The sequence below is a fragment of the Pelophylax lessonae genome, assembly GCF_965119305.1.
Source record: "Pelophylax lessonae genome assembly, chromosome: 2".
Lineage (NCBI taxonomy): Eukaryota > Metazoa > Chordata > Amphibia > Anura > Ranidae > Pelophylax > Pelophylax lessonae.
The window spans coordinates 481,271,349-481,286,802 of NC_138769.1; the positions used below are offsets into that span (position 1 = coordinate 481,271,349).

At 41.3% G+C, this 15,454-nt stretch overlaps 1 protein-coding gene across 1 annotated transcript in view; it reads left to right on the forward strand.

The window, feature by feature from the left end:
• The window catches only part of LOC309545177 (ileal sodium/bile acid cotransporter-like), a gene marked incomplete at its 5' end in the record, with an annotated part of 32,585 nt that overhangs the window by 4,607 nt on the left and 12,524 nt on the right, over window positions 1–15,454 (forward strand). The window contains 3 exons of the mRNA XM_082244315.1: window positions 2,787–2,875; window positions 3,721–3,896; window positions 8,487–8,644. Coding sequence (XP_082100441.1) covers window positions 2,787–2,875; window positions 3,721–3,896; window positions 8,487–8,644 — 423 coding nt within the window. The remainder of the gene's footprint in view (window positions 1–2,786; window positions 2,876–3,720; window positions 3,897–8,486; window positions 8,645–15,454) is intronic.

A 15,454-nucleotide genomic window follows, 5' to 3' on the forward strand; every position in this document is an offset into this window, starting at 1 on the left:
AGGAATTTGCAAAGCTAAACCCAAAAATAGAAGTGTCTCCTATCTGTTAGCACAGTATGACAGTAGGATTGTGAATCTCTAAACTGGGTAATCAGATAAAACATGTTTCATAAATTTATTTTTTGGACTTCTGCCTTGACTGGCTTTTTCTTTCTTTGCCTAATAATCCAGGAAAACATTTTAGACTGAACATTTTTGGGTTCAAATTAATATAAAACAACCTAAACCAGTAACTGAGCAGATTCTGATTTGAAAATTTGAAAATGTTTAGTTCTGCTGTTTGTTAAAATGGTGACTTAACAGAAATTGTCATTTCTGATAAACAAAGATCTAATAAATAAATAAATAAAATACGTTTTTCAGTATAGCTACCTCTCCCTTTTCAGCATATTATAGCATGTTCGAGGCAGAAAAAGGCCCAGGTTTTATTGATGCTGGAGAGGTTTCACCATTTTGATGCAATCCATACTTTTTGCAAGATATAGAGTATCTCACAAAAGTGAGTACACCCCTCACATGTTTGTAAATATTTTATTATATCTTTTCATGTGACAACACTGAAGAAATGACACTTTGCTAAAATGTAAAATAGTGAATGTACAGCTTGTATAACAGTGTAAATTTGCTGTCCCCTCAAAATAACTCAACACACAGCCATTAATGTCTAAATCGCTGGTAACAAAAGTGAGTACAGCCAAGTTAAAATGTCCAAATTGGGCCCAAGGTGTCAATATTTTGTGTGGCCACCATTATTTTCCAGCACTGCCTTAACCCTTTTGGGCATGGAGTTCACCAGAGCTTCAGAGATTGCCACTGGAGTCCTCTTCCACTCCTTCATGAACACATCACAGAGCTGGTAGTTGTTAGAGACCTTGCAGTCCTCCACCTTCCGTTTGAGGCTGCCCCACAAATGTTCAATAGGGTTTAGGTCTGGAGACATTTGCCCTCAGCTTCTTTAGCAAGGCAGTGGTCTTCTTGGAGTTGTGCTTGTGGTCGTTATGATGTTGGAATACTGTCCTGCGGCCCAGTCTCCAAAGGGAGGGGATCATGCTCTTCTTCATTATGTCACAGTTCATGTTGGCATTCATGGTTCCCTCAATGAACTGTAGCTCCCTAGTGCCAGCAGCACTCATGCAGCCCCAGACCATGACACTCCCACCATCATGTTTGACTGTAGGCAAGACACACTTGTCTTTGTACTCCTCCCCTGGTTGCCGCCACATACGCTTGACACCATCTGTACCAAATAAGTTTATCTTGGTCTCATCAGACCACAGGACATGGTTCCAGTAATCCATGTCCTTAGTCTGCTTGTCTTCAGCAAACTGTTTGTGGGCTTTCTTGTGCATCATTTTTGGAAGAGGCTTCCTTGTGGGACGACAGCCATGCAGACCAATTTGATGGAGTGTGCGGCGTATGGTCTGAGAAAGGACAGACTGACCCCCCACCCCTTCAACCTCTGCAACAATGCTGGCAGCAATCGGTCCTACGGCTGTCAACCAGGAAGGAGCCAGGCACCATCCAGCACGCTGCACGCTCTGCAATTGTTATGCTCGCTACTTTCGGATACAATGTAAGTGCAATATTTTTGAGTGAATAAAGTTCAACTATTGCAACAGAGAGCACTAGATTTCCCCCTTTTTATTTATATGTCTTGGGATGGATTTGGAATCGAGTGTGAGCTGTACCCTTTGCAGTATTTACTCTTATCTGTGCTGACAAGTGCTGGAGGCTTGGTCCTGTTATATATCGGAACATCATATGCTGTGTACCGTGGAGATTGTTTATGCTTTTAGACCCTGCAGGGTCGAGTTCTGGAGGTGAGAGGCAGATAATGCTTGGTGGTGGGAATTTATGAGCACTGAAGTCACACCTGTTGTCATTTCACCAGATCACAAGTGGACTATATTTTTTCCCGTCTGTTATACCTTTTATCACCTCATTATGAACTGTCTCCTATATTTATGAATTGGTTTTTAAGATATATTTTTATATGTATTAATATTGGTTCAAAGCGATTTTACCCATGGATTGATATCCAATATTGTTTGGATTTATTAGACTGCGCTACACTATTTTTTATTAATGGCAGCACTCATACGTCTATTTCCCAAAGACAACCTCTGGATTTGACGCTGAGCACATGCACTCCGCTTCTTTGGTCGACCATGGAGAGGCCTGTTCTGAGTGGAACCTGTCCTGTTAAACTGCTGTATGGTCTTGGCCACCATGCTGCAGCTCAGTTTCAGGGTCTTGGCAATCTTCTTATAGCTTAGGCCATCTTTATATAGTGCAACAATTCTTTTTTTTTTCAGATCCTCAGGGAGTTCTTTGCCATGAGGTGCCAAGTTGAACTTCTAGTGACCAGTATGAAAGAGTGAGAGCGATAACACTAAAATTAATACACCTGCTCCCCATTCACACCTGAGACCTTGTAACACTAATAAGTCACATGACAACGGGGAGGGGAAAATGGCTAATTGGGCCCAGTTTGGACATTTTCCCTTAGGGGTATACTCACTTTTATTGCCAACTGTATAGACATTAATGGCTGCATGTTAAGTTATTTTCTGGGGACAGCAAATTTACACTGTTATACAAGCTGTACACTCACTACTTTACATTGTAGCATAGTGCCATTTCTTCAGTGTTGTCACATGAAAAGATATAATAAAATATTGACAAAAATGTGAGGGGTGTACTCACTTTTGTGAGATACTGTAGTAATAGGGAATACTGTCAATTTCCTGGAACTTATTTCTTGGTTTCCAATATTTATATTTTAGGTATTGCATTGGTGGCCCTGGTTGTCCCCGTTGGATTTGGAATTTTCGTTAACTATAAATGGCCAAGATATGCAAAGAGAATTCTTAAGGTTGGTAAAGCAACATTTTTAAAAATGGTATACCTAACCTCTGCTGCAACAATGAAATACCTGAAACATGTTTCTCAGATCCACATACTAGGCCCAATGGTTGTTTACACTCAAGCACTCAGCAAACTGTTGAATTTGCATCATGCTTCATGTCATCAAAGTGAACCAAACCTTTTTTAGCCCCTCATGGTGTTAAAGCTGAACTCAGGGGACAATATTTTTTATATCTTGTGACTAGATATTTTTTTACTTATCCTGCGTGCAACACTCTAATATGCATATAAAAGCACTAGTAAGCACTAGTAAGCTCCCCCCAAAAGTACAGCTACCATTGTACGTAAGGCCTTGCAGATGTTCCCAGCACAACAGTTTTGTTCCTGCCCACCCCTGTGCTTTTTCCCATACAGAGTCATTCAAAAAACATAATGCTGGGTTCAGCTGGGAGGCCAGAAAAAAAGAGGCAGCTTTACTTTCATGGGGAGCTTACAAGTCCTGTTATATGTTTATCAGAGGAAAGTAAATGAAAAAGATAGCAATGCATGTTTAATGGAAGAATATAAAATCCAAAAAGATATTCAAAATGGTGTGTCCCGGTTTCAGCTTTAAGACTGGCAAGTCTTTCTCAGAGTGAAACCAACTAACCACAACAGACACAAGCAGCAGATAAACATTCCTTGAAATGGGATGCTACTGAAAAGTATTATTACTTTATTAAGACCACTTTCCTTTTATGAAATGTCATTGTTATTATCTCAAGTCTTGAATCATTGTAAATAACCTTAAGGCAAAAAGCCTTTTGCTTATTGTATAAATGTTATATACTTTCTTATATTTTTCTCTGCTAGATTGGTTCGATCACTGGTGCCATTCTCATTATTGTCATTGCCGTGGTTGGTGGCGTTCTCTACAAAGGATCATGGGAAATTTCACCTAAGCTTTGGATTTTAGGAACGATATTTCCACTTTGTGGCTATACGTTTGGATTCATTTTGGCTTATATATCTAATCAGACATGGAGCAGGTATGCATCACTTACAAAGATTCTAAAGAATAAAACACACCTATTCATTTCATGCATTAAGAAACACTGGCCATATACAGTGCGGGAAATAATTTTTTGATCCCCTGCAGATTTTGGAAGTTTGCCCACTTATGAATGGTCTATAATTGTTATCATAGGTGTATTTTAAATACTAGAGACAAAATAACAACCTAAAATCCCAAAAAACACCTGGTAAAAATGTTATAAATTGATTTGCAGTTCGGTGAGTAAAATACGTATCCCCTTCCAACCAACAATATTTCTGGCTCCCACAGACTGGCTACGGTATGTGCTCATGTGGTACACAGATTAGTCCTGTCAATTTAAGAAGATGCACCTGATGACAACTTGTTATGTGTATAAAAGACACCGGTCCACAGAATCCTTTTCTTCCATTCAAACCTCACTGTCATGGACAAGAGCAAAGAGCTGTCAAAAGAACGTCAGAGACTAAATTTTTGGCCTGCACAAGGCTGGAATGGGCTACAAGACCTTTAGCAAAAATCTTGGTGAGGAGACAATTGTTGGAGTAAATATTCACAAACAGAAGAAATACAAAATAACCATTAATCGCCCTTGGTCTGGAGCTCCATGCAAGATTTTGCCTCATGGGTAAGGATCATCATAAAAAAAGTGAGGGATCAGCCTAGAACTACAGGGAAGGAACTTGTGAAGTATCAAGGCAGCTGGGACCACAGTCACCAAACAAATCATTGGTAACACAATACGCTGCCATGGGATGAAATCCCACAAGGTCCCCCTCCTCATGAAGGCACAGGCCCTTCTGAAGTTTGCCAATGAACATCTAAATGATTCAGAGAAGGATTGGGAGAAAGTGCTGTGGTCATATGAGACTAAAATTAAGCTCTTTGGCATTAACTTGACTCACAGTGCTTGGAGGAAGAAAAATGCTGACTAGGACCCTAAGAACACCATCCCTACAGTCAAGCACGGAGGTGGAAACAAAATGCTTTGGGCAGTTTCTCTGCTAAAGTTACAGGCCGACTTTGCCGCATTAAGGTACCAATGGACGGGGCCATGTATTGTAAAATCTTGGATGAGAACCTTCTTCCCTTAGCCAGAACACTGAAGATGGGTCATGGATGGGTCTTTCAGCATGACAATGACCCAAAACATACCGCCAAGGCAACAATAGAATGGCTCAAGAAGAAGCACATTATGGTCATGGATTGGCCTAGCCAGTCTCCAGACCTTAATCCTATAGAAAATGTATGGAGGGAGCTAAAACTTCAAGTTGCCAAGCGACAGCCAAGAAACGTTAACCACTTAAGCCCCAGGCCTATTTCTGACACTTTTTGTTTACAAGTTAAAATTAGTATTTTTTCCTAGAAAACTACTTAGAACCCCCAAACATTGTATATATATTTTTAGCAAAGACTCCTGAGAATAAAATGGCCATCCTTGCAATATTTTTTGTCACGCCGTATTTGTGCAGCAGTCATTAAAACGCCATTTTTTTGGAAAAATTACGAAAAATCACATTTCACTGCATTTAAAAAACTAAACAGTAAAGTTAGCCCATTTTTTTTTGTATATTGTGAAAGATGATGTCACACCGAGTAAATAGATACCCAACATGTAACAGTTTAGAGTTAAAGTGTAGCTCTTTTTTTTAATTATTGCTCATGCTCTGGCGATCGTGGCGATACCTAACATGTGTGGTTTGAACAGCGATTTCATTCGCGGCTCGACTTCCATATACGTTTTCTTTTGTGCGCGAGCTAACGGCGACAGGGTCGGCTAAAATTAATTCATTTTTTTTTCCTATTTATTTTATTTTTTTTAACTTTATCACAGGTTTAAAAAAAAAAAAAAATCTGATCACTTTTATTGCTGTCACAAGCAATGTAATCATCCCTTGTGACAGCAATATGCAGTGACAAGTACTCTTTATGGAGGGATCGAGGGTCTAAAAGACCCTAGAACCCTCCACTACACTTTCATGTATTCAAAACGCCAAAAACTGCATTTTTGAATACACTGTTTTTTTTAATCTGCCGCCTTTAGCAGCAGAGTAACCCGGACGTCACGTCATGGACGCCGCCTCCGGGTTACGTCTTCGGAGACCCGGTCGAAGCCGCATGCGGCTTTGATCAGGACTCCATCCAGCCGTTGGACGTGCCGGCTGGGAGCTCAGGTCTCCCGGTGGGACGGGAGACCCAGGCAAAGCCGCGGAAGGCGGTGGGAGGGGGGGAGACGTCCCCTTCCGCTCGCCGGGGTAGCGATCGAGCGGCTCCCCAGCCGCATCGGTCATTACCGCCGGAAAGCCGACCGCTGGCTCTAAACAACGGTACCAGGGTGATGCCTCTGCAGCATCAGACTGGGAGCATCACCCCGGTATAACAACGGAAAGTCTGCCAACGTACCCATACGTCACTTTGCAGCAAGTGGTTAAGGGATTATTTATTTCATTTTTTTTTCTTTTATTTCAGGTACTTGTATAGTGCTGCCAATTTACGCAGCGCTTTACATATACATTGTACATTCACATCAGTCCCTGCCCTCAAGGAGCTTACAATCTAAGGCCCCTAACCCACATCTATACATACATATAGTAGGGCCAATTTAGACCGGAACTGATACTAAGAGGATGGATTATGTCTAAGATGTCTGCTTCTTAGTTTTAAGGTCACTAGAGATGGGGGTTCTTACCTCTTAAGCCCCAATGACTTTAATTGTGGTATTTCCATTGGAGAGCTAGCTTCCTGTTGAGGGCCCACTGTCATTCTGCACAAAAGTTGTTTAAAGTTCAAACTACCAAATAACTTGATTTTCTATTTTATTATATTCTATATTTTCTCTAATCTTTATCTGTGTTGGACAAATAAAGATTAATTGTCCTAATTGTGTTAGGGGTGACTTGTTAAACCTAAAGGGTATGTAAACTTTAACAACAAATCTACCAACACTTTAGAGGATATGTCATGGCAAAAAATAAATAAATAAAAAACATATTTATTACATTTCTCATATGAACATTTTCCCATGTTTTATACTTTTTAAACATGCTGCAAGTACAGAAAAAAATAACTGTTGATGTGCCAGAAATATACTGTAGGATGCTCCTACCTTCCTCTTTGACATAACAACATGGTATACTTTCTGCTCTGAATTTCTTGAACACATTGTCATCCTCCTCTTCAAAGCTTATCCTTGTGTAGAGGTGGTAGAGTGAGGTAGAGAAAGAACAGGAAGTTATCAGCTAACAAGATTTCTGGCAAAATCAACAGGTATTTGTTGCATTTATCGAACAGATATAACAAAATACTTTCAATGGTATACTTAGCAGACCAAAGGAGAGCAAATAAGAAACGTTTATTGTAAAGGATTTACGACGCTGTACCCAGATAAAATTGATGTCCTTTTTTTTCCCACAAATAGAGCTTTCTTCTGGTGGTATTTGATCACCTCTGCGTTTTTTAATTTTTGCGCTATAAAAAAAAAAAAGAGCGACAATTCTGAAAAAAAAAAAGATATACTGTATATTTTTTACTTTCTGCTATCAAACACATCCAATAAAAAAAAATCTAATTTTTTTTATCATTTAAGGCCAATATTTATTCTGCCACAGATTGTTGGTAAAAAAAAATACCAATAAGTGTATATTGATTGGTTTGCGCAAAAGTTATCGGGTCTACAAACTAGGGGGTAGATTTATGGCATTTTTATTTATTTCTTTTTTTACTAGTAATGGCGGCAATCAGCAATTTTTAGCAGACTGAGACATTGCGGCGGACAAATTGGACACCTAACTGACACTTTTGAGGGGACCAGTGACATTACTACAGTAATCAGTGCTAAAAAATATGCACTGTTACTGTACTAATGACACTGGCACAGAAGGGGTTAACACCAGGGGTGATCAAAGGGATAAGTGTGTCCCTAGGGGAGGATTTCTAACTGTGTGGGGGATGGACTCACTAGATAAACATAGAGATCTGTGTTCCTGAATAGGATCCCTATGTTTATCTGTGACAAAACGGCGGTCTGCCTTGTTTACATAGGCAGACTGCCGTTCTGTCTCTATGGGGAGCGATCACGGCCGTCCGCCAGATCCAATGATTGGCTCCCCCTCTGGCCAATCAGCATGTGCACCCTTGCTGGCTATTGCGTGAAGCGACGTACAGAAACTTTGTTTCACACAATAGAGCCGCCTGCCACAGTATATGTGCGGCGGCTGGTCAGCAAGTGGTTAAAAATATAGTTCTGCTAACACAACGGGGACATATTAGTTATGACTAGATGTTAGGGGTTTAAAAGAGCTGCTTCCTAGATTTTTTTTAGAAATGTCAGTAGAGAGAGTTACTTTTAGAAATTCCCATCTCTGCCTCAACTCCATGACTACCAACACCAGAGAGGCAACCTTTGGCAGGCTCCAACAAAGGAGGCATTCCATTTTTAATGGCATCATGGAAGACTATTCAGGGCAAAAACTACACAGATCACTGCATAGTTATATAAAGTATATTTTACAGTAGAAAAGATTGGTTGACTTAACTATTAATGTATGAAAAAATAAAATAAAAAATTTGTGTCCCTATCCTTTAGATGTCGCACAGTCTGTTTGGAAACCGGAATGCAAAATACTCAGCTTTGTACAACAATTATTCAGCTTTCATTTACACCAGAAGAGCTTAACTTGATGTTCACTTTTCCACTTATCTACAGCATTTTCCAAATTGCATTTGCAGCTTTATTAATAGCAGGTGAGTTATGAAGCATTATTGTTCATAGTCTTTCATTTATGAAGCTTAAACCAGCAATGCCAAATTGTGAGTCTCAGAGTTTCAGAGACCCGTGTCTCTACTTTCCAATGTTTTTGGGACAAAAAACAGAAGCTATTGCATATCTGATCAGTGAAACCAACAGTAGATCCTATAACCCAGCCTTTTTTACCCAGGGTGCCTTCAGATTCATACAGGGGTGCCTTGGGAAAATGTCAAAAATTTGCCCAAAAATTGTATACAAGTCAGCAGGTAGATCACGCCTGCCTTTTAGTTACACAAAGCTACAGGTTTTCATTGTGCACCGTTACAATCTTTTAGCCACTGGTGCACTAACAACCGATAAGGAGGACATTGGACACCTGCACAGCCTCCTTGTTTGCCTCTCTCCATCAGCCCTGGGGTCACATTAGGGCAATGAAGGAGAGAAACTGAGGGAGAAGAGAAACACCGGAATACTAGTCAGTACCAATGTGCAAAGGTGTGTTCACCTCAAATGTTGAGTGCCCTATATGTGTGGATGTTGCTGCATTATGTAAAACAGTTTTTTACATGCCTCAAGATTGTGCAGAATTTGAAAGGGTGCCTCGACTTAACCACTTCAGCCCCGGTGGATTTGGCTGCTCAAAGACCAGGACCCTTTTTTCAACTTGGCACTGTATGACTTTACCTGACAATTGCGCGGTCATGCAATGCTGTACCCAAACGAAATTTATGTCTTTTTTTCCCCACAAACAGAGCTTTCTTTTGGTGGTATTTGATCACCTCTGTGCTTTTTATTTTTTTGCGATATTAATATAAAAAGAGCGAAAATTTTGAGAAAAAATGACATTTTCAACTTTGTCTTTTTAAAAATATCAAATATACTCAATTTATGTCATATATTTTGGCCAAAAAATCTCAATGAGCATATTTTTATTGGTTTGCGCAAAAGTTATAGCGTCTACAAACTATGGTGTAAATGCTGGAATTTACGCAGCTTTAATTTCTGACTGCCTATCTCATTTCATGAAGTGCTAAAATGGCAGGGCAGTACAAACCCCCCCCCCCCAAATTACCACTTTTTGGAAAGTAGACAGCCTAAGGAATGTTCTGAGAGGCATGTTGAGCTCATTGAATATTTCATTTTTTTTGTCACAGGTGTTTGAAAAATGACTACAAAAAAAAATATTTTTTTTTTACACAAAGTTGTCATTGAAATGATATATTGCTCGCAGATGCCATGGGTATATGTGTAATTACACCCCAAAATAGATTCTGCTGATTCTCCTGAGTACAGGGATACCACATATGTGAGACTTTTTGGGAGCCTAGCTGTGTACGGGACCCCGAAAACCAATCCCAACCATCAGAATTTCAAAGGGCGTACATTTTTCATTGCATTTTCTCACTATCTATAACGGTTTAGGAGGCCCTGAAATGTCAAGATACCACAACCCCCCCCCCCCCAAATGACCCACTTTTGGAAAGTAGACACCCCAAGCTGTTTGCTGAGAGGCTTGGTGAGTCCATGGAATATTTTATATTTTGCCACAAGTTTTGGGAAAATTACAGGTTTTTTTTTTTTTTTTAGGTTTTTTTTAACACAAAGTTGTTACTAAAAGATACATTTCTCACACGTGACAGGGGTATATGTGGAATGACACCCCAAAATACATTCTGCTGCTTCTCCTGAGTATGGGGATACCACATGTGTGAGACTTTTTGGGAGCCTAGCTGTGTACGGGACCCCGAAAATCAATCACCATCTTCAGGTTTTCTAATGGCGTAAATGTTACCCCATTTTGGAAAGTAGACACCCAAGCTATTTGCTGAGAGGCATGGTGAGTCCATGGAATATTTTATATTTTGCCACAAGTTTGGGGAAAATTACAGGTTTTTTTTTTTAGTTTTTTTTAACATAAAGTTGTTACTAAAAGATACATTTCTCACACATGACAGGGGTATATGTGGAATGACACCCCAAAATACATTCTGCTGCTTCTCCTGAGTATGGAGATACCACATGTGTGAGACTTTTTGGGAGCCTAGCTGTGTACGGGACCCCGAAAATCACTTACCATCTTCAGGTTTTCTAATGGCGTAAATGTTTGATTTTACTCCTCACTACCCATCACAGTTTCGGAAGCCCTGAAATTTCAAGATAGAACAAACCCTCCCCCACAAATTACCCCACTTTGGAAAGTAGACACCCAAGCTATTTGCTGAGAGGCATGGTGAGTCCATGGAATATTTTATATTTTGCCACAAGTTTGGGGAAAATTACATTTTTTTTAATTATTTTTTTAACACAAAGTTGTCACTAAAAGATAAATTGCTCACACATGCCATGTGTATATGTGGAATGACACCCCAAAATACATTCTGCTGCTTCTCCTGAGTACAGGGATACCACATGTGTGAGACTTTTTGGGAGCCTAGCTGTGTACAGGACCCCGCAAATCAATCCCCACCTTCAGGTTTTCTAATGGCGTAAATTGTGCATTTCACCTCCGCACTACCTGTCACAGTTTTCGGAGGCCCTAAAATTTCAAGATGGCATAAAACCCCCCCAAATTACCCCATTTTGCAAAGTAGACACCCCAAACTATTTGCTGAGAGGCATGGCGAGTACATGGAATATTTTATATTTTGCCACAAGTTCCGGAAAATATATATATTTTTTTTTGTTTTTGTTTTTTTTACACAAAGTTGTCACTAAATGATATATTGCTCACACATGCCATTGGTATATGTGAAATGACACCCCAAAATAGATTCTGCTGCTTCTCCTGAGTACAGGGATACCCCATGTGTGAGACCTTTTTGCAGTCTAGCCGAGTACAGGACCCCGAAATCAATCACCACTTTCAGGCTTTCCAAGGGCTCAAATTGTTGATTTCACTCCTGATTACCTATTACAGTTTAGGAGGCCATTAAATGCCAAGACAGCAAACCCCCCCCCCCCCCAAAATGACCCCTTTTGGGAAAGTAGACACCCTAAGCTATTTGCAGATAGGCATGTTGAGTGCTTTGCAGATCTAACTTTTCGTCACAACGTTTTGGAAATTGAAAAAAAGAGGAAAAAAATGCATTTTCCTGTATTTTCTTTATTTTCCAAAAAAAATGAGAGCTGCAAAATACTCACCATGCCTCTCAGCAAATATCTTGGAGTGTCTACTTTGCAAAATCGGGTCGTTTGGGGGGGGGGGGGGGTTGTGCCATCTTGGCATTTCATGAAAAAAGGGGGGTGTAGTGCGCTTCAAGAATGAATTAAATTAATAAATTATTAAAAATTATATATAAACATAAATATTAGTGTCTAGATTCGTGAAGGGAGCTATCTATCCGATTCAGTGAAATTCATATTCTCAATAGATTATACATGTGCTTTAATAAACATTGTGATAAAAAATTCCATAAAAACTGTGAAACAATAATTTCAATCTCTAAAGTGCTTGATGCTTATATTTATTTCTTTCCCAATATAATAAATAATAGTTTATGTGTTTTAAAAGAGTCTACTGTAAAGTAATAAATAATTGTCCAATTAAACAAACAGTATGATTCCAATCCTAATTGTGAATGATTCAAAGAGGTGCTTCCGTGCAAGTAAAGTGCTGTGACTTGTTTCCTCCACCAGGTGTCACTTCTAGGTGCTCTAAATTCTCACCTCCAGTAAAGAAATATAACGCCTGTGTTTATATGTCTTTTCCTCTATCGTGGTTCCTTATAGTTCCCGGGATCTTCCTAAGGGGTACTGTGTGTATTATCGGTCCTTGTTGTACCTCTGGGGTTCCTTATAGGAGACTCCTTATATCCCGTAATTTACACCACCTCGGGGGCTCATTAAATGAAAAGGGCCATCATGGTGCAGTATTTAAAAGCAATTTATTCCAAACATCAAAAATACACTTACAATTAGCTTTCTTGTTTATCGCATTAGATCAGCCTGGACAACGCTATGGAGACAGCGTTCACTACGTCACGTCACTTCCGGTTAGTTGGGCTCCTCCTACGCGTTACGTCACATCACGTAACGTGTTTCCGGAACTTGTGGCAAAATATAAAATATTCCATGTACTCGCCATGCCTCTCAGGCTGATCTAATGCGATAAACAAGAAAGCTAATTTACAAGCCTTTGGGGGAAGCCCCGGCGATTAGGTCGCACGTTGCCACATGCGCCAATTTGTAATTCGAGCAGGTGACTAAATAGTGGCACGCTTGTGTAAAAGCTGTCTACATACAAATGGTACCCCTTTCCGGATAAGGGTTACACCAAGTCCCAAACTATCTTGCCGCTGCTCCCTATGTAGTCTGGGCAGTTGGGGAGCTCCACATTTCTCATATAGACCCAGAAACGAATGCCCCGCTACACACGTACCGATTGTCGGCCGAACGATCGGCCGTCTTTTGTCCAGGGCTGTCGTGTCTGTTGAAAACTGCAAAAGACTGCACACAAATTTTGTCGGCCAACAACAGCCGACTGCAGAAGTGATGTCATGTGATGGTTAACTTTCCTTGTCTTTTTTCTTTTCTGAGCATGCCAGGTCTTGCAAATCTGCTGTCTGTCGGCCGAAACCTGTACTGACTGGTGAACAATCGGCCGTTCTGGTGTTGGCCAACAAAAATTTTAATGCCTGCACGACAGATTCTTTTCGGCCGAAAATGCGCTGTCGGCTGTCGGAAGCATCATACTAACAAGCCTACAATCGGCGGATCGGTTGTCGGCCGAATATTTACGCCCGACAATCGGTACGTGTGTACGGGGCTTAACTGTATAGCCTGTGGCCCTGTCACAGAGCTTATACAGCTTGACCCCGTATCTGGCATGCTTGCTGGGGAGGTACTGTTTCATAGCAAGGCGGCCAGTAAACTTAATCAGGGACTCGTCAACGCAGACAACTTGTTCGGGGGTAAACAAGGCTGCAAACCGCTGATTGAAGTGGTCTATGAGGGGCCAAATTCTGTGGAACCGATCATATTCAGGGTCTCCCCGAGGACGACAGATTTCATTGTCTTTGAAATGCATAAATCGCAGAATTTGCCCCATATCTCGCCCTGGACATGGAGGCAGAGTACACGTGCATATGGTGAATTGGGCTAGTGGACCAATATAGCCGCAATTCACTCTTTTTGGTTATGCCCATGTTGAGGGAAAGGCCCAGAAAGGTTTTAAAATCGGAAATCGTTACAGATTTCCAGCCGAATGGTCTGGCAAGGGGCAAATTTGGGTTGGGGGCGATGATATGGTTGGTGTGCATATAAATTTGTTTGATCCACAATAGATCTGAAAACATCTTCCGTGAAGAACAGCTCATAAAAATTCAGGGGCCTAAAATTGGCTGATTCCACGTGGATTCCAGGTTGGGCAGTCAATGGGGGAAGTACTGGCGCTGTAGTATCAGTGGGTTGCCAATTGGGATATGCCAGCGCATCAGGGAGGGCACTATGGGCTCTATGGGCCTGTCTTCGAATACGCGGTGGCTGCGGGCCACTTCTCGTGCTAGCCACGGCACCAGCTTGAACTGCACTTATGGGACTCGCCACGTCACCAAGTGTTACTGCAGTGCTGGTTGTACTAGGTCCAGGGTGTACTAGGCTGCTGGAACTTGCCAGGCCACCAGAAGGATGAGCGGCACTAGTACCGACACTCTGCTCCATACGAGCATGCTGCGATCTCTGCACCTCAGCAACTCCAGAATGGGGTCGGGTACGCCTCAGTCTAACAGGGACCCATCCGTTGTCGGAGCTATCTGTCAGGGAGCCGCTGCTCTGTTCAGGTTCATATACTGATCCTGATTCTGCCAGTGAGGCTTCCCCATCGCTCTCATCTGACATGGTCATTATACTGTAAGCCTCTGCACTACTGTACCAACGTTTGGTCATTTTAGTAACTAAATTTACCGGTACAGTATTGTGACTCACAGGTAAAAAAAAGCACCTGGTTGTCAAAGACTATTTCAACCGCTACCAAAAATAACTGCTAATGCTAGCAGGGATCAGGCCTGACTCTGCTAACACAGCGGTTTTGTGTGTTTTGTGTTTTTTGTAAGTGACAGTAATCTATTGATTACTACACTTGCCTGGATGGGGTGGGGTGGGCTGGTCGGAGGAGTTAAACGCAGGTGCTGGCAGGTATCAGTGCTGATCATGCAAACACCGCGTTTTGGGAACCCTAAACTGGTATAGTTCTGATCAGATCAGATATTGATCTGTTCAAACACTATACTAGTAATGGAAGTGTATGTGTGTGTTTGTGTGTGTGGTAATCAAGGGGTTATTTCTAACTATGCGCCGGGGATCTGCGCTAAACCTACTTGGGACAGAAAATAATTTGCAAGCGCTAACTCAAGTCACAATCACACTAATACAAAAATACAGTAAACCACTATATTACGTGTGTATAGTGTGCAATGTGACAGGGGGGAAGGGGTTAACTGGGGGTGATCAAGGTAGGATAAGGGGGATAAATCTTTATTGGGGGGTGGCGGGGACCCTAAACCTAAAAGGAACGGCCGCAAGTGCTAAACCTGGTCACAAGTCACACTGATACAGGTATATAGGAAACTGCTATATACTGTATGCAGTGTGTGTTGTGACAGGGGGTTTAGGGGTTAACTGGGGGTGATCAGGGGGTTAAATCTTTATGGGGGGGTGGCGGGGACCCTAAACCTCCTTGGGACAGAAACTAACTCGCTAGCGCTAACTCAAGTCACAATTACACTAGTACAAAATACAGTGAAACACTATATTACGTGTGTATTAGTGTGCAATGTGACAGGGGGGAAGGGGTTAACTGGGGGTGATCA